We start from the raw sequence: 18,329 nt of genomic DNA, 5'->3' as shown, positions 1-18,329 counted from the left end.
GAAAGCAGATCAGCTTAGGAGCATTGGAAATTCTTCCCTATCTTGTTTCCTATTAATTTTCTCTTTTCTGGTCAGTAACATTTTCTTGACATTCTGGTCCTAGGTCAAATACAAGAAGAAGTACATCCAACAGTTGGGAATCTGGAGATCAATCCCTGATCCACCTGAGCACATCCACCACCGCATGGTGTCGGATGCTGTCAGCACTGTGAGTTTTCCAGTTTGTCATCTTTCAATTGCGTTTCATCGAAAAATATAATGACTACTGCAATCTTCAACTGGCAGTTACGTAATGGCTGCTTTTCCCAAACATTTCAAGTTATGTTTATTCAACACGCGTTTGAATACAAAGACCGGGATTCTCCGATGTTGCCCCCACTGCCAGGGAGAACAGAGAATTTGGCGTTCAGCCAAATCTCCATTCACAGCAGCGAGACTGGAGAATCCCAGCTGTGAGTGAGGTCAGAGGATCCAGTCCAAAGTGCTTTCAATGACAATCTAAATCTAAAATTGAGCAAGATAATAACTGCAAATTTCATACAATGTCTCTAATTAGGTACTTGTTTAGACTTTCCACCTGATATAACCACAAGGTTGTCAATGGCCTTTAAGTGATTCTTAATGATGGGACAAAATGATTATTTTCTATAAATTGTCAAAAATAGAAATCTTGTGGTTCAATTTTTAACATTTATTGTGTGCAGAATTTCTTCTTTCCCTCTTGTTCTGAAAGATTTCTTGCTGGCGTGTTTTTTTTTGAGTGCCTGGCTAATTTTGGTGTCTCATTCAAGATATATACATCAATGTTCACAGCATATAGGAGCAGAGTGAGGCCATTTGGCCCATTGAGTCCGCTCCAACATTCGATCATGGCTGAGCACCTATGTGTGAGCCTAGGCAGGAAGTGTCTTGATTTTTAACTATCCAGGTCTCTCTCACACACACTTGTATTTGTAGACCAACCCATGCCTGGGAAATAGGTATTATACTGTCAAATTTCTAAGCCTCCCAAGGAAGTTTGAGATCTTTAGGGAACAGCTGTTTGGATGTTGATGATTTTTTTTCCCCCTGGTCTTTTGCAATCCAGTCCCCTTTTTGATCGGTACTTAAGGTACCCAATCTGTCCAAGGTTTTTATTTGCCACTTTCAGAAAATGTGAATGTTTGTTCAGCGTGCCATTTTGGTGGCACCCACAGTAAAAATGGATCTTTCTTAACCAGGTTAAATACAAAGAGGACTTGTCATGGTTGAGAGGAATCGGGTGCTATGCGTGGGACACTCCCGATTTGCAGCTGGCAGGGCAGAACAAGCAACTCTACAGCCAGGTATGACGCAACCCCCTTTTCTGTATTACCCGATTTATTTACATGAACAAGTTAGCAACTTGATGAAGTTGTGATAAAACAGACATCTGTTTATTTTTATTTAGAGTTGTACATTTCAGCATATGCTGCTGTGAACCACAGACACACGGAAAGTATATTTCTCAGCCTTCAGACTTATTGATATTCGGCTTCTGTTTAATGCATAAAAACTTTTTCTTACCTTTCGTTCCATTTTCTCTTCTCTTCCTCTCCTGAAGATGCTGATTTATGTTGATTGTATTTAGTCATACAGATAGCTACCACCCTTCAGTTTCATGCCCATGTTCTTGCATGCTGGAGAATTCCAGCCATTATGTTCTACACGTGGTCTCAGTTCAGGCATTACAGCAAATTAACTATCTGACCAGGAGAACCTAGAGTAACACTAAACACTATAAACCTCTACACATGTGCCAGGTTACACATTTCACTGGACAGGCCCTATTATCTGTTTAATTCATGAGCTGTGATGTAGTGAAGTATTGTTAGTTGTGGTCAATACCAAAGGTAGTATCAGAAATCTAACACATGCTCAAAAGGAGCATACATTCTTTGATGATTCTGGACATACAGTAATTGCTAATTTATGAAATGTAATTAAAAGATAAAATAGATAATTTGTTCTATTATTCAGCTTTTGGGGATGTTTTTATTGTCACTTATCTGTAATTCCTTTCTCTTACAGTACAAGTATCGAGAATCGGTTGCCAAATTGAGAAACAACTTCAAGTACACTGCAGATACTCCGCATATCAGGCATGCTAAGGCAGCAACTGCAATATTGGATGAGGTTTGTACAACTGGGTTACAGCTAATAAGACCATACTTATCTATGCAATGGGTGATCACCACATGACCCTAGGGTCACCTTCAGTCTTCAAACCCTCATGACCCACCCTGGAAACCCAGGCAATTCAGTCCTACTTACATCCCATCTCTTATTTGCTGATGTGTCCTGTTTTGAGTTGTATAACACCTGTTTGGTGGATTAATCCTACAGGTTTAGGTACAATCGCCATAGTCCCAGATGGCTAAAGGTTGCCCTCCCCTTTGTGGCTGGTGATGATTTTAACCTGAGGATCACCACACACCTCCAGCGAGGAGCAAGGGCTGAGAAGGTGGGCCTTCATGAATAAGCTCAGCTAATACGGGAATTGAACCCGTGCTCTCGGCAACGCTCCACAACACAAACCAACCGTCCAGCCAACTGAGCTAAACGATTCCCCAGAGCTAGCCAGTTCCCCATAATGCTATATCAGAAAACCAAAATCTGTTACAAAGAACAAAAAATAGTACAACACAGGAACAGGCCCTTCAGCCCTCCAAGCCTGCACCGATCACATTAACCTATCTAGATCAACCGCTTGTATTCCTCTATTCCCCGTTTGTTCATATGTCAATGAAGATAAGTCTTAAATGTGGCTAATGTAACTGCCTCAAACACCTCACTTGGCAGTGCATTCCATGCCTCCTCCACCATCAGTATAAAAAACTTCCTCCACAAATCTCCACTGAACCTTTTACCCCCTTATCTTGAACTTGTGCCCCTTGTGCACCACCCCCCCCCTTCCCCCTGTTAGTTCAGTAACAACTTGAGACCACGGGTTTAATTTATTATACATAATTTGTGGTTCTCCTACAGCCACGAAAACATAAAACTTGGCCACTCCTGGTCCACACATATGTCCTCAAAATATACAGAAAGTTAACCCGTAATCCGCGTTACATCACTTTGAATTCTCTCATTGAGAAACAAAATGGAAAATGATAACATTAGATTGCGGAAATTCTATCCCAACATTTATTTTCAGTGCTGCTAATAATGTTAGGGTGTGGCGACTGATGTTGGATCAAGATTTTCTTTAATGATGTGGAGCCTGAGCTCTTCTCTGTAGTGTAGCTGCGATTAAAACGCCTTCTGTTTTAGCCTTTCCGGATCAGCTGACTCAAAAACTAGTGGGACGTACCTTTTAGTTTTTAACAATGTTCATGTTTATTTCCGTACTTATCATGTTCTTCTTTCTTTGCGACTTTCTTAAACTGCTACCCAGAGGGCCAAGAGGTTATTGTAAGGTGAAAACTGAGGTAAAAATATTTGGGACTTTTCTTTCGCCACAAATGTGTTTCCTGCACGCAGTTGATTCTTTTTTTTTATTAAGTCACTTGCTCCTGAATTTTGGTGCCCTCTGTGCAAAAATAAACTGAAATAGGCGAGGGGATTGGAGTCTATATGATCTGCAAGGTGGCTGGAATTCTCCGGCCTTTCATGTCAACGGGATTTTCCAGTCCCACTGGTGGAGTATCCCTGCTCGCTGGTTTCCCTCCGACGTGGGAGTGACGTCCCACTGACAGCGGCGGGACCAGGGAATTCTGTCGCTAGAAAACAATGCGCCAAACAACGTGCCACCAAAACACACAGCTAGGAGGCTGGAGAATATCGCCTTTAGCTCTTAGTTCTCCATGCATCCAATGAAATAAGGCAGTTTCAAAATTTATCCGATCAAACAATGCCGGAATCCTTAATTGACAAAAGAATTTTAATATTGATCATTAGCTTTTCCTGACCTACCAGGCAGCTCAATCATTGGTATGATCCTCACTTCCCATATGTTTAAGGCTAAAAATAATTGGAATTCAGAAGTCCGAGGCAACGACAATGTAAAGAAAACATGTTTAGATTTATGGTTAGGAATGCTATCATTAAATTCCATCAGCTGAAGTAATATGTCTTCGATCCCCATCTCTGAATGCTTACAATCATAGACCCTCTACAGTGCAGAAGGAGGCCATTTGGTCCATCAAGTCTGCATCGACCACAATCCTGCCCAGGCCCTATCTCCGTAACCCCACATGCTAACCCCCCCTCACACGAGGGTCAATTTAGCATGGCCAATCCACCTAACCTGCACATCTTTGGGCTTGTGGGAGGAAACCGGAGGACCCGGAGCAAACCCGCACAGACACGAGGAGAATGTGCAAACTCCACATAGTGATCGGAGGCCGGAATTGAAGCAGGGTCCTTGGCGCTGTGGGGCAACAGTGCTAACCACTGTGCCACCATGCCGCTTACTTCTGCTGTGCTATTTAGGGATGGATTTTGCAGCAAAGCCAATGTGGGCAATCAAATTACTGATGGAAGCTCACTTCTGAAGATCCTGCTGCTCAGAATTTCAGGGCTCAGCTGCAGCACTGGTTAAACTGTTGTGCAGTCGGCCAATTGTTGGAAATAGGGTCAACGTTTTGATTCTTTGGCTTTGGGTGACCAAAGTAAGTTTTTCTGGGTTCCTTTTATTTTGCTTCAGTCGTTATGACGGAACAGACAATATTTTGGAAGATTGAGCCTGCCCAGAGTCTCTGAATACACTGACCCTGACACTGAAGGCAGATATTGAAATACTTCAGCCCCACGCACTTTTCCATTCGCCTCCCCCCACCCCACGCCCTTTACTGAAATAAGGCGATCATTGAAAATAATGCACTGTTTTAACTAAAATCTAATGTTCTGAGCAGAGAGCATACAAAGCTTTCTATGAGAAGCAGAAGATCAAGTATACCTCAGTTTTGGATGATCCCAGAAACCTTCTGGCCAAAAGGGCGGGTCAGCTGAGCAGTCAGGTAATTCTGTGGAGCTTGAACTTGAATGCTCGGCCTTGTCTAGGCTGGCCATTTGCAACATCACCAGCAGCATCGATCTTCGTCCTGTTGGCCTGTTTGATGTGGATGTCATCTACCCAAATAAATGCTGCATTGGGTAGGCCTCTTGTTGTAGCCTGTGAGAACACTGTTCACTGATAGAGTGATAGAGTTCTAGGATGATGAACACTGGTGTCTTTATCTGGCTTAAATGAAGTTCCATCATCCTTTGCGTGCATGTGCATCTTTATTGACAGCAATCATATAAGTCTGAAGCCAAGATCAGGTTGAGGCGAGGATGCAATGAAATGCAACGTCCTGATATGCTGACTGCCATTTACAACTCAATCTCAGGGAGCCAGGTAAAATTGCCTCAGTCTTCGAACTATTTTACCTCCTTGTGATTTTTGGTTTGTCTAAAACTGATATATCGAATACCCTCCTTGAAGGTATTAAACATTAATCATTAATTTAGTCACTTAAAAGGTTGTTTGTATTGCTTAATTAATATTTTAGTGGAGCATCTCTCAACTTCAGTTACAAACCAAATCAGCATTAATTTTAAAAGGTCCTCTGCTAATTCGAGCATTGGAAGTCTTGCTGCTGTTAACTGTCCTCTGTCTGTATTTTCTGCATGTGTTTTTTTTTTGTTGGTTTTCTACTGATTTCCTTCACTTCTGTTAACACTGGGCCAGATGTTGGTGAAGTGGGGCATCTCATTTAGCGTTGTTAGATGTACAATGGCAGCTTTAGCTTCTAAAAACTTTTGTCCATAAATTTACTCAAAGTGTGAGTTGGGAATCACCAACGCCACAGGTTGTTTATATCTCTGACCGATGGGATTTGGGGATTGTGAAAGAAACAGAGAAATGGCAACAGAAAGTAGAATCATACAATCCCTACAGTGCAGAAGAAGGCCATTTGGCCCGTCAAACCTGCACCGACGACAATCCCACCCAGGCCTTATCCTCATAACCCCACACATTTATCCTGCCAATTCCCCTGACGCTAGGGTGAATTTAGTGTGACCACTCAACCTAGCCCTGGACTGTGGGAGGAAATAGGAGCACCCGGAGGAAACCCACGCAGACATGGGGGGGGGAAGTGAGATTTTATAGCCTCGCTCGACCCAAGAAAATCCCACCCAAGGTCAACGGATCTTCCCATTGTCCGCCTCTCACCCGCTTCGATTCCCGTGGTAGGCGGGGTGGTAGAATTCCGGCGGGGGAGAATGTGCAATCTCTATGTAGACAGTGACCCGAGGCTGGAATTGAACCCGGGTCCCTGGTACTGTGAGGCAGCAGCGCTAACCAAAGTACCACCGTGCCACTCCGAAAGTAGATCAGAACAAGAGATTGTTGGTGGGGGGGCGGTGGAAAGAAGCAGAATGGAAAAATGAGAATTAAAAAATATACATTTTAAAAATCTGCTAAAGCAACATGCAACCTGAAGAACTGAGACCCACTTTGCTGACTATCTGGACAAGAAAGTTTTTGTAGCACTAATTCCTAGACTGCACTTTGCATGCCAACTTCAATGAGCAGTTAATGTGCAAATACAGTGATTTAGTGGAGACCAAGGAGAGGGTAAGGGTGAAGTGCTGTTTTCGCCAAGCTAATGGCAGAGAATGCAAACCGGCCAGTAAGCTGTGGGGCAGTCTCCAATCCATAGGATATCTCCTTCTCACCAGGAGATGTTGCTGATTTGGCGATTGATAATAGTGTCCAGCAAGATCTGGCCTATTGGCTTGTGATGATTGCTCTAAATTAACTATTCACTTGCTTGTGTACAGTGGAATTACAGGAAGAACTATGAGAAGGTGAAGGACAAATTCACATCCATTTTTGAGACCCCTGAGAACATCCGAACCAAGAAAGTGACGAAGCTCATCAGTGATGTGAGTAACTTTTTAATGCAGTAAAAATGTATTCACACATAAAATTATTCTTGTTCAAATACAGATAGCCTAAAGAGAGAAGTTAGCTATACTTATTATCCATGCATAGAGTTGTTCAGATTGCGGTCCTTTAGTTGAAGGGGAATAAGGACAGCTGTTAGTGTGTACACTCAGTGCGACTCTCATGTGTTCCTACTCTATTCTCTGTATAAATACATTTCATAGAATCATACTGTGCCGAAGAGGACTTTCGCCCCATCGAGACTGCACCGATACGCAGGAAACACCTGACCTCTCACCTAATCCCATCTACCAGCATTTGGCCCATAGCCTTGAATGTTATGACGTGCTAACTTCTCATCTAGGTACTTTTTAAAGGATGTGAGACAACCCACCACTACATCCTCCCAAGGCAGCACATTCCAGGCTGTCGTCACCCTCTGGGCAAAAGGGTTTTTCCTCACATCCTCTACTAAACTTCCTGCCCTTCACCTTGAACCCATGTCCCCTCGTGACCTCGGATGACCCCAGGTGCGGGAGGTGTAACCCGCTGTAGAAATTCGAGCTCTGGGTTTCACAACTTGAGTGGCAGCTGGAGTCACTGTGATGCATCTGCAAGGCTGAGTGGATAGCACACTCAGAAAGGTGGTTACCCCGCAGTTTAGGACCATAGAAGCAGAAAGGGAATATGACCAGCCAGGCAAGAGAACCAGGCAGCTAACTCAGGAGACCCTGAAGTTAATCGTTTATCCATTTTAGATACAAGAGAAGCACCGTCAGAGCCAAGTTAATGGCTCAGCTGTACAGGAATGGAGGAGAAAGAGTTGAAGAGCACTCATGATTGGGATTCATTAGTTAGAGGAACAGATAAGCATTTATGTAGCCGTACTTATGACTCCAGGATAATTTGTTGCTTCCCTGGTCGAGGGGCAGCTGCAGAGCATTCTTCGGGGGGAGGGTGAATAGCCAAAGGTTGTGGCCATGTCAATACCCATGACTTAGGCAGGAAAGTAGAAGAAACATCATTAAAAGATTCAACAAGTTTGTCAAACATAATCTTCCTTTCATAGACCCATGCGGACACTGCCCAATTTTAACATTTTTTCCTAAATGTCAATTCTCATATCCTTTGTAATAGATTCAAACATTTTTATTATTACTGATATCAAACTAACAGGTCTGCAGTTCTTCATTCCCCTCCACCTCTTTAGATTTAGAGTTATTTAATGAGAAAGGACTAATTTAATAACTTTGCTGTAAAGGAGCCTTTGGGAAATAGTAATCATAATGAGATACAAGTTTGCATTAAGTTTAAATGCAATATCATTCATTCTGAAACTAGGGTCTCCAATCTGAAGAAAGGAAGTTATGAGAGTATGAGGGGCAAGTTGGCTGTGTTGAATTGGGAAAATACACTAAAAGATTTGATGGTAGACAGGCAATGGCAATTATTTAATGAAAGACTACATATAGGCACCAATACCCTCAGGGAAATTAACTGTGGTGAATGAAATAAATTAAAGACTGCACTAAATTCAAGGAAATGGTTTATAACGATGCCAGAAAATGTGGTAAACCTGATTTTTGGGAACAATTTAGAACGAAACAAAGGACCAAGAAACTAGTTAAGAAAGGGAAAAGAGTGTAAACTAGAAATGAACATAAAGCCAGACTGTAAAAGGTTCTTTAGATACATAAAAAGGAAGAGATTATCTAGGACAAATGTGGGCTCATTACAGATGGGATAGGAGACTTTCTAGTGGAGAACAGGAAAATGGCGGAGAAACTAAGGAGGTACTTTGCGTCTGTCATTATTAAAAAAGATACAGTGGTGGGGGGTGGATCTTACCAAAAACATTCAAAATTTGAAAATGGGAGAGGATTGCACCCATTTTATTTCTGCAAACTTTCAGAGACAATCTTACGCCACAGTGCAAAAAAAAAAGGCTAAGTGTGATTCATACCATTAGGAGGGGTGGACGGGGTCTATTTTTGTCAGAAAACTGGCTGCTCAATGCTTGAGGGTGCCATTGTATATGCGCCAACCCCAGTGTTCTGTGTATAAGTGTACATAAAACACTGAAAGTCTGCCACTACCCCCCCACCACCACTCCCCCCCCCACCTCCCAGATATCACTTGCCACCCCCCATCCATCCAAACCCTCCACTCACCCTGGACACTGCCCCTACACCCGATCACTGGCTTCCCTGGCCCATTTCTGGGTCTGATTATATCCCCCCCCACCACCCCGCTGATCGCTGGCCCAATGCCCTGCTAACCGAGTGCCACTCCGATAACCCCTGCCCAGCCAGTCCCTGATTGAAGAGTGTGCAGTTCCCCCACCCGCCACGTTGCCCCTCCCCCCTCACCCTGTCCCTGACCACCCTGGGGGTCTCAATGACCTCTAATCCCATTGGCGAGGCCATCATGTCTGGTTCCCATTGCTGGGCCTCCTCACCGGTGAGAACCTTCACCAGCAATGTCTTGTACAACTTCAACAAGAAGTTGATGGAATTGTCTTATGCACACAGATTGAGGAAACTCTTTTCCCTATAATATTGGAGAAGTTGGTGAGCTAAAATTCTGACGGGTTGAATGTAGACCACATGTTTCCTTTAGCTTGTGAATCTAAACCTAGAGGACATCATCTCAATATCTTCCATTGATTCAGTCAGAAAAATTCCAGCACTGAGTTCATGGGAGCCTATCAGCAATGTGGGGATTATGAGTTTATACCTGTTGGATTTGTCCAATTTTTCAGTTTGTGTCAAGCTGTTGAATTGAATAATTGAAAATAATTCGTACTTCAAATTTTACTAAGCAAAAGGGGTAGGTAATTTAAGATTGAAATGAGGAGAATTTTTTTCACTCAGAATGTGACGGATCTTTGGAATTATCTATCACTGAGCATGTTCAAGAAAGAAATGAATGATGTCAAGGAATTTGGAGATAGTGTGGGGAAGTGACATTGTGATAGGTGATCAACTATGATTAAATTGGTGAAGCAAGCTCGATGGGCTGAATGGCCTCTTCCTTTCCTATGTTCCAAAGTAAGAATGAAGCATCCTGTACTTCAGAGAAAATGACTTGTACGATAATTACATTGCCTATTTTAAAACTTTCCTTTATTGTGTGTTTACAGATAAAATATAAACTGGAGCATAACCGTGATAAATCCAAAGGCTACACTTCTATCCATGACACACCGCTGCTTCTGCACATGCAAAGTGTGAAGGACAAAATTAGTGCTGTAAGTATCCACCACACTCAACATTAAAAGTCAAAACACATGCACTATATTGATGTGCTGTGTACTAACCTCTTCATTATTTACAACACTGCTTTAGAGCTGCATAGCTTTGGCATCATTATGCCATCCTGCCAATTGTCCTTGTCAGACAAAGAGGGTCCAAACTCAGAGGAAGGCATCTCATGGGGTATCCCATTACTTGGAACTTTTCCCGCACCCTTTGGCTCAAAGTGTTTTCTTTTGCCCTAAGTTGTTCGAACTGTGAGTTGGTAATGGGGCGTCTAGGATCTTCGTGAATGGCAAAACAGTGCATTTCCTCAAAGAATGAGATTTATGGATTGAGAATGAAAGAAACAGGGGGAATTTTTGGCGAAGGACGCTGAATTCAAGTCAGATCAGATACCGAAAGAGAGGGAAAGTGTGCATTAAGAGAGAGAGAAAAATCCAGAAATGAGACAGAGAGAAAAAGTAAAAAAAAAACCTGATGCTTTTAAAATCTCTGAACACCAATTTACTGCATTTAGGAATGAGACTGATTGGCATTGCATTAACAAGTATTATTATAAGGGTACTAACTTTCTACAGTGAGTTTAATGAATCATTAATATGCAAACATGCAAGTTCAGGATGAGTTGTCATTGTTCAAAGAAATAAGCAGGGCAGCATAAGTTGATCACAGATCTTTTGTGATTCACAATTCTTAGTGTATAATTTTATCCCTGAACGTGCTTTTTGAGCAGCAATAATAACACACATCCTTAACCACTCTTACTATTCCAACAAGATTTAGACAAAAACAGACAAAGGCTAAATACTGCAGATGCTGGAATCTGAAACAAAAACAGAAAATGCGGGAGAAACACAGAAATTCTGACAGCATCTGTGGAGTGGGAATAGAACCAAAATTTCGAGACTGGATGATCCTTCGTCAGAGCTGAAAGCAAAGGAAACTGGACAGGATTTATACTATGGGGGTGGGGGCAGGGGCTGTAATTGGACAAAGGAAATGTAAATAGTGATGGGTAAAGGTCGAGTAGCTTAGGTAGATTTAACTTTTGCAACATGAATTATTCAAAATTCAAACCATTTTCCCCCATTAGGTTTGCCTTATATTGAACATGTGTCCTTTCCTCATGTTACTGTCTCACCCTGCGTATAATGAACTTACAATTTTTGTTCAGAAAACCATGTGCTGATTTTTTTATTTGCCATGTTGTCTGCAGTGGATTCAGCAGATAATGATTCTAGCATGAAACCAGACTTGAGATCCAGTTATTAAATGATGTTACATAGATAAAAGCAAAGTACTGCAGATGCTGGGAATCTGCAATCAATATAGAAAATGCTGGAAAATCTCAGCAGATCTGGCAGCGTCTGTAGAGAGAGAAGTGGAGTTAATGGGTGTGATTTTACTGGCTGTTTACGCCATGCTCCTGTGGCAGCAAGGTTGGAGAGTTTGGCGGCCAGCCAAATCTCCATTCACTGCAGCAGGATGGAAAAATCCTGCTGGCATGAACAGTGGTAAGATTTGGCCAATGTTTCAAGTCCAATTAGGGTTACAAGTCCAAGAAATCATATTGGACTTGAAATGTTAACACTATCTCTCTGTCTCCACAGATGCTGCCAGACCTAATGAGTTTTCCCAGCATTTTCTAAGATACCATGGAATTACTTGGAATTAACAATACATAAATTGGCCGTTTGGTTAATGGTTAACACTGCTCCACAGAAGACACTAATCTCCCTAATTCATCCAACCTTATCAGAATGATCTTCTATCCTTTTCTGCACATTTCTATATGTCCCCTTAAATTATTTATACCAAATGACTCCACTTTAGCTGTATTAGGAATCTCAATGGCAGTAAGCTTCGACATTCAGCTGCCAGTTATACTAAAGTTATAGGAGGCATTCAGTTGTTAATCACTAATGATATTTCATAGAAATCATAGAATCTCTACAGTGCAGGAGAAGGTCACTTGGTCCATTGAGTCTGCACCAACAACAATCCCACCAAGACCCTATCCCCGTAACCCTAGATATTTAGTCCCTTAATCCCTCTAACCTATGCACCCCGGAACACTAAAGGGCAATTTAGTATGGCCAATGCACCTAACCTGCACATCTTTGGATGATTTAGTTAATCAATTTATTAAAGTAAGTTAAAAATGAAATTTTAGCTGATGGAAGATCTCTTAAAAGTATGATATCAAAGTGCCTGTGCTTTAACAGGATTTCAATCATTTCTCTTTGTTGACAGTTGAAATACAGGGAGAACTATGAGCGGAACAAAGCTAATTGCAACATTGCTGGTGATGCCTTTTCAATCAGGGCTGCAAAGAGTGCGTACAAGAACACGACCAATGTAAGTGTTGACAACATGACTTTGACTTGGAAGAATGAAAGGAAAGACTTGTGTTTAAACAATGTCTTTCATAACCTCACTTTGCCCCAGAAAGCTTTATAACAATGAAATCTAGTCACTGAGCATAGCATCAGTCAGGTGAAAAATATATTGCTCAGTAGCTGATTCATATGAAAGCTTAGCTGACCTACTGTTCTACAGAAGCATTTGGATTTTGTAAAGACTGCTCCATTTTCGGATTTATTGGTTTGGATTTTATTTAGTCAATCGTGACAGGAAACATGGCAACTTGGCCCACTTAATCGTGGGGAAGGGCCCATGTCAGTCTCCCAAAGGCGAGAAGTCCTCCCCCAATTAAGTTGGAGGGTGAGAGGGACTGACATGGGACTCCCACTCGCTGGCATGGAATTCGGTTCATTAATGAGCCAATTGGCACCCAGTTAGAGATTCACTGGGGGCAGCACGGGTCTTCCGTGCCTCAGAAGACCCACCCAACCAACCAAACCTGTTAGGCAGGTGCCCTCCCCCTCCCCCAAAACCCAAATTCTGTCTTCACTCACTGGGACTTGAGGTCCCTCCACAATCGTGGGCCTTGAGTGTAACAAGCAGTGCCATAAGTGGCACAAGCACCCACAGGTCTCTTTGGCAGTGGCAGCAATGGGAGCTGTAGCCATTGATTGGCTGGCAGATCTCAGCAAGTGGAATTTCCACTGCCCAGGGACCTCGATCACAGGGAGGGCCCAATGATGTCTAAATAAGTGCCTGAAGAGTAGTTGATTCCATTGGGCCTCTCCCACAGAATTGACAGGGGAATTAATGGGTGAGACTCCCATTCGCCCCACAAAATCACAACCATTGTGTTATTTAAATGTAAATTGTTACAGTTTAGGGTCACTTTAACTAACCTAAGTGTTTGAGTTTTGTCTGAGTGAAAATTGGGTGCAGCATGTGTCTGGCTGGATTGGGATGCTCTTTCATAACTAAATATCATGACAAACATTTGATTTTGGGTAAATGTGCAACATTGTCTCAGTCGCCCATTGAATACATCTCTCAGTTATCATTTCCAACCAGTAACCAATGTCAAAACCATCCCACTGCCTATAAACATGAATCAGCATTCAGTAACGTGCGCCATGACCTGCTCTTGGAGCTGTATCCCATCATAAGTCACCGCTTTGATAAGAATTGTGAGAGAAAAGGAAGTTGACTTCAGGTCAGCTTGATCTAAAAAAGAACAATGGTAGTGATAGCTTGTGACTGGAGAACAGGCAGGTCAGGCAGGGGATGAGGCTAGCCCATTGCACTGGTGGTGTGCCGATGCCTACAATGGTGGTTTTCCCTGGGTAGAGTAAGGGATCAGGGATCCGTCGAGGTAAAACCAAGGCTTTACCTGATGCAATTTTTCAAAACCATCTCGGCCTTTTGGCTAATATGAAGTGTTAGATCAAGCCCGAAAGGAGGTGCAATACCTCACCCTGTCACCTTGGATCTTGTCTGATGGGGCCCAAGATGGGATGTATATCTTTGCCTTGTCAGTTTGGTTCTTGCTTATCGCTCATGTGGGGGCCATGATTGGACTTAATAGAATTGGGTTTTTTTGACTAGAATAAAAGTACCGAAAGGTCCAAAAAGTAACGGGCACATTTACAAAATGTGGAAGTCAAGTGGGGAGCTCACATATTGCAATGCACTCAGGTTTCAATTTTATTTTCATTGCTTGATCCATAGCTTGATTACAAGAAGAAGTACGAGGCCACCAAAGCCAAGTGGAAGTGGACTGCAGACCGACCTGACTTTCTGCAGGCGTCCAAGGCCTCACAGCAGCAGAGCGAGGTAACTAGAACATTGAGTGGTTCTGTAGTAATGCCTAAGTCCCTGTGGTTTGTGTGCATTGGTGCAATATGTAGACATGAAGTGGAGATGCCAGGTTTGGACTGGGGTAGACACAGTAAGAAGTCTCACCACACCAGGTCAAAACTCAAAAGGTTTATTTGGTAGCAAAAGCCGCTAGCTTTCGGAATGCTTGCTGATCCTTTGTCACTTACCTGATGAAGGAGCAGCGCTCTGAAAGCTAGTAACTTTTGCTACCAAATAAACCTGTTGGACTTTAACCTGGTGTTGTGAGACTTCTTACTGCAATATATAGAGCCAAGCCTTGTCAAACAAACCTCAGATTCATAAGCTACCAATGAGATGATTGCCCCTTGATTCAGATGAAGATATGGCCAGTCAATGTCAGAATTTTTTTTAGTTTATTTATTAGTGTCACAAGTAAGTACATTAGCACTGCAATGAAGTTATTGTGAAAATACCCTAGTCGCCATATTCTGGTGCTTGTTCAGGTACACTGAGGAAGACCCTAGCTCTCTACACCCTAGTTGTGACTGTAACACTACATTCTGCAGTCTCTCCTTTCCTTCTCTACAAACGGTATGCTTTGTTTGTATTGAGTGCAAGGAATAATACTTTTCACAGTATATACATGTGACAGTAATAAATCAAATCAAATAGTTTAGCATGGCCAATGCACCTAAATAGCACATCTTTCAGATTGTGGGAGGAAACCAGAGCACTGGGAGGGATCCCACAGGGAGAACTCTGCATGGACAGTGACCCAAGCCGGGAATCGAATCCGACTCCCTGTACCGTGAGGCAGCAGTGCTAACCACTGTGCCATCATGCCACCCTTCAATAAATCTCAATAAGAAATTGTCCTTCAGGACCAACAAATTAGTTTTTATGATTTTGTGCCAACAAGGTATAACTTTCAAGTTCATAAATGCATCATGCTAAACAATGGTAATAGGCAATACCAATAACTTATGATTAGGTGCTCACTTTAAACTTTGAGGTGCTTAAGATTGAAGCAAGATTACTAAAGCAAGAATACTAAAGGCAAAGCATTCTTATTTTCTCAATTCTTTGTTGGGATGTGGGTGTGGGTGGCCAGCATTTGTTGTCCATCCCTGATTGCCCTTGAACTGAATGGCTTACTAGGCCATATCAGAGAGCAGTTGAATGTCAACCACAGTGCTGCAGGTCTGGAGTCACATGTAGGCCAGACCAGGTGACAATGGCAGATTTCCATCTGAATGCCTATAGCATTTATAAAAAGTTAAATGAATTGTCTGCTCAAATAGAAATAAAAATATATGTGATCTGATAGTCATTATAGAGACATGGCTACAAGGACCTGAATCCTAGGACCTGAATATTCAAGAGTACTTGACATTTTGGAAGGACAGGAATTTAGGAAAAAGTGGTGGGGAGGTTTTGTTGATTAAAGATGACATTAGCACACAAGTGAGCGATGATCCTAGTTCTAAAGATTGAAATGTAGAATCAGTTTGTAGAGATAAGAAATAGCAAAGTGATTAAATCATTTGTGAGATAAAAACAGAAAATGCTGAAAAACTCAGCAGGTCTGGTAGCATCTGTGGAGAAACGAACAGAGTTAAAGTTCTGAGCCCAATATGACTCATCTTCAGAAGTCATTTACAAGCCTAGGAGCAGTAATGATGCTATAGGATAAGGTATGCAGGAAGAAATAATGCGGGCTTGTAAGAAAGGCATAGCAGTATTCATGGATGATTGTAATCTACATGTAAATTGGATAGTTTTGTCAGGGAGAGAGGAGGAATTGGGCCTGCTGGTTGGTTTTGGGAGTAGTAGGGGGATCCCATGGGAGGGGATGTAGGGAGTTCCATGGCCTGGGGTTGGTTGGGGAGGGTGGGGGGAGATGGAAGCACCAGCGTCTAAGTGTTCCTACTGACTGTATTGTACAACAAATGTCACACCTAGCAATTCTCTTAACATTGTAATTACCACATACTGTAAGTAGCAGTATATTTACAAGGGAGTTCCTTGGGGGAATCACACAACTGAAACCATCCAAAGTTTACGATTTAAGTTGCATTTTTGGATAGTTCCCAGAGCAGGGACATCTGTGAAATTTCTGCGCTAACGTTTATTTGGGAAATTCTGAGAGCACATCTTTGGGCAACCCCCAAATTCAACACAGGGGAGTTCGGAGGTTATGGTCCCATTTACATTAGAAGCAGTTCAGAGAAGGCTCATTTGATGGGTTATTGTATGAGAAAAGGTCGGATAGGTTGGGCCCATTTCCAGTGGAGTTTAGAAGACTGAGAGGTGATCTTATTGAAACATATAAGATCCTGAGGGGACTTTTTTAAATATATATTTGTTTAAGAATAGTGGGCAACACTGGCTAGGCCAGCATTTATTGCCCATTGTAAATATCCTTGAGAAGATATAAGGTGCTGAAATAAAGAAAAATAAAATGGATACAAGGATTGATAAAGAAGGGTAGGAGAAACTATGAAGCTGGGCTAGTGCTTAATATAAAAAAGGATAGCAAGAGTTTTTATAAGTATATAAAAAGGAAGAGGCTGGCTAGGGTGAACGTTGGACCCTTAGAGGATGAGAAGGGGGACTTAGTGGTAGAGGATGGGGAAATGGCTGAGGTCTTGAATAACTTTTTTGTTTCGGTCTTCACGGAGGAGGACGTGAATAATTTGCCGGGTGTTAGAGATGGAAAGGTGGTAGGACTGGAGGGTCTCAATGATATTACTGTTACTAGAGAGGCGGTGCTCGACAGACTGGAGGGGCTGATTGTGGACAAGTCCCCAGGACCGGATGGAATGCATCCGAGGGTTCTGAAAGAAATGGCGGAGGTGATAGTGGATGCCTTGGTGGTTATTTTCCAGACGTCGCTGGATTCCAGGGAAGTGCCGGAAGATTGGAAAGCGGCTAATGTTACGCCGTTGTTTAAGAAGGGTGCCAGGCAAAAGGCGGGGAATTATAGGCCGATTAGTTTAACGTCTGTTGTAGGTAAAATGTTAGAATCCGTCATCAAGGAGGAAATAACGAGGCATCTTGAGGGGAATTACTTGATAGAGCAGACGCAGCACGGTTTCGTTAAGGGGAAGTCGTGTCTGACAAATTTACTGGAATTCTATGAGGATGTGTCTAGGGCGGTGGATAGAGGAGAGCCGGTGGATGTGGTCTTTCTTGATTTTCAGAAGGCATTTGACAAGGTACCTCACAAGAGGTTATTGCAGAAGGTCAGGGGACATGGAGTTGGGGGTAGGGTGTTAGCGTGAATAGAGGACTGGTTGGCAAAGAGGAGGCAGAGAATGGGGGTCAATGGGTGCTATTCGGATTGGCGGTTGGTGACTAGTGGAGTGCCCCCGGGGTCAGTGCTGGGGCCTCAGCTATTTACCATTTATATAGATGATCTGGAGGAGGGAGCCGAGTGTATGGTGTCGAAATTTGCTGATGACACCAAGATTGGTGGAACGGCAAATTGCGCGGAGGGTGTGGAGAGTCTACAGAAGGATCTAGATAGGCTGGGCGAATGGGCCAGGAACTGGCAAATGGAATTTAATGTTGGCAAGTGCGAGGTGGTCCACTCTGGTAGGAATAATGGTAGGAAGGATTATTATTTATGTGGAGAAAAACTGCAGCAGGTGACGGTGCAGAGGGACCTCGGGGTCCTTGTGCATGAGTGGCAAAAACCCAGCTTACAGGTGCAGCAGGTGGTCAGGAAGGCGAATGGGATGCTGGCCTTCATAGCGAGGGGATTGAATATAAAAGTAGGGAGGTCTTGCTGCGGCTATATAGGGCATTGGTGAGGCTGCAGCTGGGGTATTGTGTGCAGTTTCGGGCGCCGTACTTACGCAAGGATATTTTGGCCTTGGAGGGAGTGCAGAGGAGGTTTACTAGGCTGATGCCGGAGTTGAGGGGGTTGAGCTATGAGGAGAGGCTGAATAAACTAGGCTTGTACTTGTTAGAGT

At 42.9% G+C, this 18,329-nt stretch overlaps 1 protein-coding gene across 39 annotated transcripts in view; it reads left to right on the top strand.

The window, feature by feature from the left end:
• The window catches only part of neb (nebulin), a 283,417-nt gene that overhangs the window by 189,638 nt on the left and 75,450 nt on the right, over nucleotides 1–18,329 (top strand). For 34 of the 39 annotated variants that reach the window (XM_080199424.1, XM_080199416.1, XM_080199415.1 and 31 more), the window contains 8 exons: nucleotides 104–208; nucleotides 1,221–1,325; nucleotides 2,050–2,154; nucleotides 5,255–5,359; nucleotides 6,790–6,894; nucleotides 10,038–10,145; nucleotides 12,406–12,510; nucleotides 14,242–14,346. In XM_080199424.1, the coding sequence (XP_080055550.1) occupies nucleotides 104–208; nucleotides 1,221–1,325; nucleotides 2,050–2,154; nucleotides 5,255–5,359; nucleotides 6,790–6,894; nucleotides 10,038–10,145; nucleotides 12,406–12,510; nucleotides 14,242–14,346 (843 nt within the window). Of the gene's footprint in view, nucleotides 1–103; nucleotides 209–1,220; nucleotides 1,326–2,049; nucleotides 2,155–4,874; nucleotides 4,980–5,254; nucleotides 5,360–6,789; nucleotides 6,895–10,037; nucleotides 10,146–12,405; nucleotides 12,511–14,241; nucleotides 14,347–18,329 lie in introns of all 39 variants that reach the window. The other 5 variants (XM_080199450.1, XM_080199451.1, XM_080199431.1 and 2 more) reach the window with 1 other exon arrangement.

Source organism: Carcharhinus amblyrhynchos, chromosome 11, assembly GCF_965287045.1.
Source record: "Carcharhinus amblyrhynchos chromosome 11, sCarAmb.v2.hapA, whole genome shotgun sequence".
Taxonomy (NCBI): domain Eukaryota; kingdom Metazoa; phylum Chordata; class Chondrichthyes; order Carcharhiniformes; family Carcharhinidae; genus Carcharhinus; species Carcharhinus amblyrhynchos.
Note: the sequence above shows the minus strand (reverse complement) of the source record. Positions and strands in the feature narration are given on the sequence as shown.